Source organism: Neodiprion fabricii, chromosome 3 (assembly GCF_021155785.1).
Source record: "Neodiprion fabricii isolate iyNeoFabr1 chromosome 3, iyNeoFabr1.1, whole genome shotgun sequence".
NCBI classification, from domain to species: domain Eukaryota; kingdom Metazoa; phylum Arthropoda; class Insecta; order Hymenoptera; family Diprionidae; genus Neodiprion; species Neodiprion fabricii.
The window spans coordinates 1,054,565-1,065,322 of NC_060241.1; the positions used below are offsets into that span (position 1 = coordinate 1,054,565).

At 45.5% G+C, this 10,758-nt stretch overlaps 1 protein-coding gene across 1 annotated transcript; it reads left to right on the forward strand.

Moving 5' to 3' along the window:
* Positions 1-4,984: 4,984 nt before the first annotated feature.
* LOC124177810 lies at positions 4,985-7,435 on the forward strand. Its single transcript, XM_046560641.1, has 6 exons — positions 4,985-5,069; positions 5,179-6,567; positions 6,625-6,680; positions 6,745-6,879; positions 6,950-7,097; positions 7,160-7,435. The coding sequence occupies exons 2-6, from the start codon at positions 6,257-6,259 to the stop codon at positions 7,266-7,268; spliced, it is 759 nt and encodes a 252-aa protein (XP_046416597.1). The 5' UTR covers positions 4,985-5,069; positions 5,179-6,256; the 3' UTR covers positions 7,269-7,435.
* Positions 7,436-10,758: the final 3,323 nt, after the last annotated feature.

Sequence of the window (10,758 nt, forward strand, 5' to 3'; positions counted from 1 at the left end):
GGCACAACGGTGTAGTGACACGGTCTACGAGATTCCCTCACTTTTGTAATATCACGGGTAAAAAGTGAATTTACCAAGGTGGGGAACCGCCGCTCTAAGCCTGTCCCTACGCCCCCCTTCCCAGGGCCGACCAATCCAACGGCAACATTCTGGAGCAGGCTCTGCATCTTCCTACGATTAGACGTTGCAGGCATTGTCGACGTCAGCAGTTCGTCTCCGCAAATACCCGTTTCGCATCGTCTCCATCCCCTCTTGTCTTCTGTCGATTACCTCTTGGATTCCTTGGTCTTGTCACCCTCCAGCGAAATGAATCACATGACCTTTATCAGCGGCGTAGGATTTTTAGCGTTGAAGGAGAGTTTCAAGCAAGCGGGCTTAACCCAACCTCTGGAGGGTTAAAGTAGGTTCCAAACGGACCCTACTTTGAGCCTAACCACGGTAAATCGGGAAATTTCTGACATTTTTAGCCTCAACGTAGGGTCTGATATTGCATTGAAATAGAACCTATTTACTCTCTTTAAACCCTGCATTGGAGTTCCTGCGTACGATTTAAATTAGGCGCTGAATTTCGACTCGGGAATAGGCGAAGTCTTGTAGCCGACAAACCGAGAGACCTATTTTCTTCCTTTCCGTCTGTCTGCCTCTGATGCCTTCCTTCATTCTCGTGGCTAATGAGCCGCGGGACAACGGTCCGCGTCGCAATTACATTTTGGACATACATCGCACACCTTTCCTCGGGTCGTTAGACCAGCATTGACAACCAGCAAGGCCAGGACTGCGTGACCCATGTTTACTCCAGTAACCGCATCCCGGTTCCACGCGTCAATAAACCCTCGCAAAGACTCCTACGACTCCAATTAAGCCACTCGTGTTTGCGATTCTCAAATTAACGGGGCATTTCTCATATTGCGTTTGTTGTTTTTTTCCCCTCTCTCCTGTTTTCTTTCCACGGTTCTGTTATTCGCACTACCGTGATTTTTATGCCCCACCGTTACTCAAAATTTAAAAAGGTCCTCGGCTTATCGATATGAAATTTTTCCTCCTATGCGGGGAAATAGAACAAAGAAACTGCCTCAGCGCGTTAAGAGAGATATAATTGTTACACGGACAAGTGAATTTTACTTGTGTAACAAGCCATTTGAGAACAAACTGTTGTATGCCTGTATCGTACGTCATAATCTCGAGTTACGAGTTGAAGCACTTGCAGCAGCAGCACCAGCACTAACACTACCACTACCACTACCACTACCACTAGCACCACCACCAACAGTAGCCAGGAGGATCTGAGCAGCCTCGGCGAGGAATCAGCGCGAGAAATTTCAACCGGAATAAATAACCAGCCGGTGTGAGATTTTCAAACAGTTAAAATACGTTATGTCGTACTTTTTCTCGCTATTCAATTCAACGGGTCTAGGTAATACCGCGAGATTAGGTAATACTAGGCACGTATGTGAGAATTGCTGAACCCTGTTAGAGTCGAGTGGAGAGGAAAGAAGCGTAACTGCGTAGTAAGCATTATCATTGCATACATTCATTCATTCATTAATTCGTCGCTTCGTTTTCATCGACTTAACCGTGATCAGTTTCACCTCAGTAGAATCGCGTAACGGTCACCACTGGGTGAAATTTACCTCAAAAGTGATATTTTGCTTAAAAAATGAGTTGTAAAATTATTTAAAAAAATATCCAAGTATTGTTTGAGGATCGCAGAAAAAGTTCTCTCAGTTTTCTTAACCAAAATTGATTGTTTAAGTGTTATGAAACGTCGGCAAAGTTAAAAAAAAGGTGCCAATAATATCGAACGAAGGCCTGTATTTCGCATGGAGAATGGCGACGCGAAGCCCATTTCCACGATTAACAGTAAGGGACTCTACGAGGAGTTTGAAGAATGCTTGGGGTGAAATTCACCCAACTTGAATAGCCACTCTATCGAAACTTTATTTTTCAGAATTCTGCTCCATCGGAACTTTACTTATCGTAACTTGAATTTTCAACATTTTGCCTTTCGAAACTTTCAGCCGTTGGCTTTCGGATCAACCGAAACTTTGTTGTTTCGTAAAATTTTGATTTCTTCACTCCAAGTTTCGCCACCAAATAATTCGGAATTAGACGCTTGCGGAACGTTTCAAATTCGGAACTCTAACCCCGCGCCGAATTAGGGTTAATACCGTCCTTCTCTGCTGTCAGTGTTTCGGCCTCGATTCCAGCCTATGCATCAACTTGGCGATCATTAACGAAGTGCCAAGAGTGAGACAGAGGTTGATTAATACGAGGCTCGTGAATCGTGGGTTAAACGATCGGAAATAATATCAGGTGCAATTTATTACACCGAGGTTAATCGCGTTCTTGTGAGACGATTTTGCACCTCCGTACCCGGCTCTCTTCCTCTGGTTCATCTTGATCATCATCATCGTGCCGTTCCTTCCCTGTTATAACATATATAAACGTAGCGTTACATCCACGGCAGCCTGAGTAACGCGATCGGTTCTTTGTTCCCTGGGAATCGCGAACCCGGAACTGCATCAGCTTCTTCGATTCGCCAATTCTGCGTCTGGGTGTCAATTCTCCTGTAAAACTGTTCAAATTGTAATTTGCATTTGAACCAAGCTGTAATTCCGTTACACGTTAAACTGGCCACAAGTGCTCTCATTCAATAAATGCACACAAGGCTGACCGCGAAGCGTTGATACGGTATAAAATCGAGCTAAGCGGCGGATCTTCGCTTCTCTTGGTATTAATAATATTCGTTTAATTACTTTTCGCATTTGTCCTCCTTTCTACCCTTTCGGCATGATCAAGCCGCGCGATCATAATCTCGTAACTATAGTAATAACTGACGCTTAGCGGATTTATTTCTGTGTAAATGAAACGGGACGGCTCTTTGACCAAAGTACGTTAGGTTAGGTAATGTAACACACCGATAATAGATGAAGAAAAAAACGGGGATCGCTAGTTAACGACCGATATGATACATCTGTCTCGGTAATATTCGTATCCGCAGTTACTCAGGGGAGAATTAACGACCCCCCATCATTCGGACCCAGGATTATAATCGAGACACTCGATTATGCCCACTTGATACCGTTAATGCGACATTTACCGAACGCGATTCACGGTGTGATACGCAGAAAACCGTTTAGAAATTTTCACCACTGTGCACTGATATCGGGTAGTAATCGGGCGAGTAAAATGTCTTGAAAAAAACTCCAAAAACTTGTTAAATTCCGAATCTGAGCTGGGGAAAGAATACAGAACGAAGAAGAATAAAACGCAAACGCACGGAGAGAAAAAAAAGAGCAGATTTTGCTGAAAAGTGTAAGAAAAACGGGGGACATATCAGGATTTTTTGTGATGAAAGAAAAAAAAAACGTGCGATGGAAACGAGAAGATAACGAAAGAATGCCGACATATCAAAGTTTTAGTATGACTATTGTAAAACGCGTAACACGCGTTGGGATGTAGCGTTATCTCCGGTCGGTTCGCCAGGCAGTTGTAAACACGTGGTCTACAGTTATGTTAAATTGCCGCATACATAGGACCGTCGGTTGTGTATATGCAGTTGCAAAACGCGAGTATTCTCGCTCGGTGGTGACAGACTTACTTCTATGATTCTAATTGTCGTAGAAAAACAAACGAAGTGGCTGCTCCGCTAGGCCGACGCTTTGCGTTATTCGAGGAGACCCACGGACGCCTTTTTAACACGTACCTTATACATATGTATATCGTTACACCGCTGCTGCGGCGTTACCTTAACTTTGACTCGTATTTTGCCTGGGTATTGTTAACTGCTCTGTGTTGTTCCTTACCTCTCCAAGTAATGCGTAATGAGTTACCAATTTACCTTTCTTACGACTGACCCAGTTCCCGTGCTTCCTGGTTCACAACCGCTTATGCGTACGTGTACCTACACCGGGGTCTATTTGCTCACCGTCGTTATAATCCACGTCTCTTAATCTCAATCCGACAATTATTGCCAACCTCGAGTGCCTCGTTATATGAACATTTCAATTAATTAGCCTTCGGTGTACTTTTCAGGAATTGGAATTTGTTTTCTTCTCTTCTCTCGACACTAAGGGGCCATTTCAGTATTGACTAACGCATTTTTTTCAAAATTTTTGCATCCCACCCCTAGTGTCAACGATTGGTCACGTTTGCTTGTTTTGCCCACTATTATTTTTTAACGTTAGCTAGCGGTTTATCAATAGTTTATTGGAGAATCGATTCATTACCTGGGAATGGCAGAAATGCCATTTATAATCACATCCTGATCAATTTGTCCCCATTTTACTGAATATTAATTATTATTAATCATTGATACTCATTGAAATGTTCAGTAAAACACGAATTCAATGTTGATTCGGTATCAAATACATTAAATATGGTCTTTCTTCTTAAATGCATGCAATGAACATTATATTTGCTAACATACTGTTATTGAGCAAGTCATGCATTATTAACACATCCTTTTAAAGAAGATTTGTTATTATTCCCAAGCATGCGGCGCATATTGGCCTTGATCACGCACTTTGAATTTCCTGTGTTAGCTAACGCTTGCCTGGAATGTCTAATACTACAGGGTAACATTTGATAACGTTTCTCTGAACGGCATATCCCTGTTGTTGCGTTAGTTAATACTTGAATGGCCCCTAATTAACTTGCCAATTTTTAAAAATAATTCACCCTTAAATTTTCAACACTTTACTTACCCTCTCGGACTGACCGCAGTGAGGAAACCTTAGCCTCGAGACTCTTGAACGTGCGAACGATGCTTGCGTGCAATTGATGAATATTCAGAGAACGGTGAAGGTCGATTGTCAGCTTTGGAAATTGCTCGGTTTAAGGTCGTATTGCGAAACTCGAATAAATTATCAATTTCCTCGGGAAATGGCCCGTCCAAAGGATGTAACCTGGCTCATTCCCGCGATTCGTGTAAATCGTACCCAGCAATAAAATGTAAAGTATATACCTACGGATCTGGTCGTCGGCCTACAGTCTCAAGACCATTCTTTGTTCAACAAAATGCGATATCTGCGTCTGTGAGCCCTTCGGGATCTTAGTAAAAACAAAAGGTAACAATTATAAATCAGACGAACGAGGAAGATGACGGTACGCTGTCCTCTCGTTGCTACATTTTTTCCAATATTTCTTTTACATTGTTTTCGCCGCTTTACGCTCAAGGCTAAGATACCTCGCAAACATTCTCGGATCATGGATCGCGCAGGCTTCAAGCCTCGGGCTGTTGACTCTTCACCGATGAAAATGAACGGAAGGTGGTGCAGGTGCCATTTGCGGTCGGTCTTGATCCCGGGTGAACCCTCGCCACATCCGTTTCCGAGGAAATAGCAAAAACCACCGTGAATAGGCTTTGAGATCACACTTCTTATCCCGTAAAGTTGAAAGGCAGTATAATCGATGATTCTTCCCGGCGTTCATTCCTCAATATTACGACAATTTTCTACCTCCAACAAGTCTGTCGGGATTCCAAATATCAGAATTCGATCAATGACAAAACGATCGGAAACAAAAAGCCTTACTCAGACCACGTAATAAAAATTCTCGAGGGTAATTTTCTTCCCATAAAAACGGTGCGTGGCAGTGCGGATGAACCGGATATGAGTAGTTTTCGAGTGTCGTGGTTCGTTTTACACGAAGGAAACAAACAGCGGCGATGCCACCGAGGCGGCGAGGTCATCTTACGAGGGATTGTTCATTGATCTGATCGAACGCCGGGGATGGCCAGGGTCACACAGTCGGTTTACGTAGGCTGGCTATTTGACGGACGATGGCTCAGGTCGCAGAACCGATGGACAAGAGTCTGTTCACTGTTCGCACTTCGCTTTTGTCAGCGGTCGTCTCACGCTCCAGCACTTTGTGGTTGGCGTGCTACCGTGAACTCGAATGGCAAAAAAGAAGGAGGAGAGGAAAAAAGACAAGGGGGAATTCATCATCGTAGAAAAAGATGAAGAGGAGGATTTCATAATAGTTTTGTCGTTCGATACCCGATCAGCTCTGTTGAATTTTAATTTTCAAATTCGCCTTACTTCACTTCGCTTCGGTTAATGCCCGCTGCTGACAGCAGCTGTGCGGTTACAATGTTTATGAGTGCATAATAGGAAGAAAAAAGTGTGTGCGGAAAAAGAATTACAAAAATTAAGATACGATTTTTTATTCCCATTGTCTCTCACACCGATGCGCATCATGTACGCCACTGAAGTGGAATTGATGATAAATGTCTGTCCAGTTATGATATCGTGCAATGACATCGTACTACAAGACTCCTAGCCGGAACTGTCCCTCGTGCGTTATCCCTTTCTATGGAGTTGTGCTTCCCCACAAAATCACAGCGTTAACAACCCCGTTGCCCAGGTGCTGTCCGCAGAAGTGCAGCTCCGTCGATCCGACGCAGTTCCCCAACGGTCAGCTCCAGGTGCCGATAAATTTGACGAGGAACAAACCCGCGGCTAGATCAACGAATCAGGGACCTCGCAGGTTCAGCGGGAGAGACTGGAGGGACAGAATCCAGGGATTTCAGATCCCGGGGGGTAACTTAAACCCGAATCCAACCCGGTGAGTGGTCCACGTCATGTTTGACCGACGCGGCAACTGATTGCGAAGAATTTTCAGGAAAGAGCCTCGGGCGCTCGGCTGGTACGAAGGTCCTGGAAGCGCAGAGAAGGAGGGTGAGTGCGTTACGGGGAGCAAATAAAGGTCTGAGGAACGGTTGACAGGTTTATAAATTTCTAGACATGACTTCGGAGTTCGGTTCAGTCGGTGAAATAGCGCAGACCGGAATAGGAATGATAAAGAGGCAGTACGAGGTTGGATGCGCCGAATTTGGAGCTGCGATAAAATACCTCAAGCACCTGTGGATGACGACAGGTGACGCATTCCAAGAAACGCCTGACGTACAGGCCTTGGCTCACTTTTAATTCCCTTTCGATATCCGCAGATGGAAGCTACTCGGAGAAAGCTCAGGTGGTCAATCGCATGATGTGCTTCTACCTGATCCTCCTCGGCATCTACCTCGCGGAAACCGCGTTCTGGGTCGACCGGCAACTCTTCGACGGCCTCTGCACCCTCGTCCTGAAGCCGAAGAGGTTGGCAATGATTTGTGATTCACCCCCGAAGCGACGACGATTACCGTCAACTCTTGTTTCAGCAACACCGAAATGCTGACAGGCGTTGCGGCGGTCGTGGTGATCATATTCGTCCTCTACTTGATCGGCGCTCCTCCTTCATCTCCCGAAGTCTGCACCATCGGATCGTGATCTGCCTGGTGATACTCCGACGGCGATGTTCAAAATGAAAATTCGCGCGTTTATCCATGTCTCTTAGACGTCGAGTCATGTTATACCTATGAACAGTTTTTTTTTTAAAGAAATGCAGAGCAATAGCGGGAACCGCTATCCGCGTCGCATCTAAATTACACGCATCTTCCGGTACCGAATAGTGATGTGGCAGAAAAATTGGTCCCATCACGCGCCAGAACGTTTGTCCCAGAAATAAAACTGGGCCATGATCGATTAACTGGTTTACCGTCAAATGTCGTGATCGCGGGTCACCCTATGCCCCGTATGTCGACGAGACAACATCAGGAATTAAATGTCATGGTATAGCTTCCATGGCAGATTGATTTCACGTGCCATCGTCCCGCTGAAAATTTATCGGTGTGAATGCGTGTTGACGTTTTACTCCGAGCGCCTCCGTACTGGCATAAGTAACCATTATAGTGCTAAGACGTTGAGTATGAAAAAAAAGGAGAATCACGAGAGGAGTTTGAAGTTTCTGGTATCCTGCAGGCCTCTGATTGACGTCGAGGTTCCATTGTGCTGTGGGACCGGGTGGGTAAAAAGCAAAGGTCGGGTAAACTCTCCCCTGGTAATTGCTGTCTTCAAGGCAATTACAATCCCCGACAACCCCTCAAGGTTGAGAAATGCAAGCCGGACCACCGGGTAGTTTGTAATGAACGGTGTCGTTTGAAGGGCTTCTGGGAAGGCGTGACGAGGAACTTATTTTGCTGCAAATGACGAGCCGACGAAAAAAAAGACGCCAAAAGCTTATTGTTAGTCAGACATATCGCCCTCTCGAGGATATGCGCGGTTTCCGATTTACAACTATCTTCACCATGCCACAGCTCTAAGGCCGTAACGTTGAACCCTGCCGAAGGATTTTCCGCGGCTGAAACGCGCTTCCCACGAATCATCATCCGCTCGGACACGCCTGCCTTTCAGAGGCCTCAAAGTAAGCGACGGACTACCGAGAGCCCGCTGAATATACCGTAGTCGTCGCTTTATTAAGGTGTGATCCGTCCGCGGTCGGACGTCCATCCCTCTGCCGGCCCGCGGGCACTCGATGCGAAGGCTGCGGCTAGTTGTGCACAGCTCCACGATGGCTGTAATAGTACCGAGGGATAGATAATAAGAATGAGAAGAATAAGCCAAGCCCAGGGTGATTCTGCACTTCCCATTACCGTCATTATACCCGCCGAGCCGTACCGATTCCGCAAATTGTTCATCATCATCCCAGGCAATGAGAGCGTGAACTTGGATCAGGCTTACCTTTTAGCTCGCCAGTGTCAATACAAACCGATTGCGAGCCAGTCGCCGGATCTGATGGAAAGGGGTCATCGATCACGGGGCGTTTGTTTTTTTTCTCTTGCTGTTCTTCTTCCTTGCGGATTCTACGAGAAGCGGCAATGAGACCGTTCTCCTTATCCGATTTCAGCTGCAATTTTTCAACCGTGTACCGAGTGCTCACCGTCTGAACGTCCGATATTGTTCCGTCGTTAAAGCGAAGGTTGCGATTATCTGTACAAGGATGCAGGCTACCACGGAGACACTTCGATGCTCGTTTCCTCCGATTGTCAAAAACTTTTTAACTGATGTAACGGATGACCGACCTCATCGCGGTTAGGCAACCAGGTGCCAACCGCGATGATCATCGACTCGCGCAAGGAAGAAAAGTATGACTGACTGCGGCCACGTCGGTGAAAAAACAAATATTTCAAGGTCGTTCCAAATCCTTCATATCGCCAAGTGAATTACTCTTCCATTATCGTGAATCCGGCGAATCGTCTTTCGACCATTCCCGTTCCTGCACGTGTCGACACCTAGATCGTCTGGTCCATTGCGAGGTCAAAGCAGTAGTGGGTATATTTACTTAGGAGTATAATTCTGATCGGCAAACAGAGTGTTACGAATCGATTAGAGTTTAGCCGGTCGTCGAGACGAATGATCCTTTCTTCTTCTCTACCAACTCGGAGCCAAAAAGACGTCGTAGGCGAAATTTTTTCTCACCCGCTGCCGGATCGTTGGAACAGAGAGTGATTCGGTTAGTGAAAAAGTACCCTTTTTCATGACCGACTCGAGGTCTGGGTGCAATCGCGTGATTATACCTATGTATACTTACAGAAGCCCGGGGACCCGGACGGGTCGAATCCATTGTCCAACAGCACGGTTGAAACTAGCCAAGTCCGCGGAGAAATCCCGTTCACGCAATCACGCGATGTCGCTGTCTACGCAGATCGCCGACGTGAGGAAGACGCGAGATAGCGGAAGAAAATCGGTATAAGAACAGTGAGAACCTAGGTGCAGTGGTTCACACGCTACGCGCCATCGGCAATCTAGCGGTCCGAGATCGGCATGAATTCGCTGGCTAGACTCGCTGTCGGTTCCACCATTCGCTCACTTTTCCTTGTAATAACGAAGCCCTGCGGAGGGTGGAACCAAAAACAGATAAGGAGCACTAACTTCATGTAAATAAATAGCTGCCTTTAATAAGATGGCACTGGTGTTCCGTATGCACCGAATACAGTGGAGGGAGTATTGGGCGATTCTGTCAATCACATTGCAAGATCAACGATTAATCGATCTTGGGCATCCCAGCAACCAATGTCACTTCGGTACAAAATGAAGACTCGCGATGGTAGTGTTGGAAAAAAAAAGAAACCTAATGTGTACTATTTTAGAGGGCAGATTTTGTCAATTCTCCCGTTTGAGTTGGTGCTCCTTATCCAGTCTCCGTACCAAAAACGATCCCTCGAGGATCGCGGGGCGTTGGGACGATTTGAATTGACAAAATTCTCGACGCTTTCCGGAGTCACCACGCTCCGTGGATTATTATAACGGGTAAACAATGACGATATTCCGCAAGTTTGATTCATTGTATCAATTTCAGGAAGTAACTATGCGTGCAGAGATGAAACGGTTTTTAAATCTCCACCCGTAACGTGCTGCTACCACCACCGCGCACGTCTGTAATGCAGCAACATTCCCTGGCTCTGTATAACGCGTTCAGATTCTCTTGTAGCTGCAGGTTTTATGATCCTTTTGATTGTTCTTTTTCTTTATGTATGTAATATACATTGCGAGAAATGCCCTGAGGTAAAATTCTCTGGAAGTTTCTTTCATGCGCAGCAACCTTGCGGTTGACGCAGTTTTAAAGGGGTCACACAATGACATTGAAACAATCGACGTAACCTCGGTAGATCATCTCAATATTTAAAAAAAAAAATTTATTTTTTCGATTGTCGGAATTTTCAAAAAAAAAGAAAAGAAAATAGGGCAAAAAGGCGAAGCAACGCTGGTTGATCCTGTTAATTGGCTGGTTTTTTTTCGACTTTGCTGATTATGAAACGTTGACAAGAAACCCAACTATGCGCATACATACGCATGAATAATTGAAATCTCGAATCCTGAGGTGAGCGCGTTTAAATAGGCGTGGGATTCGCTGTGATAAAGTAAGGAACAAGGAAGAGAG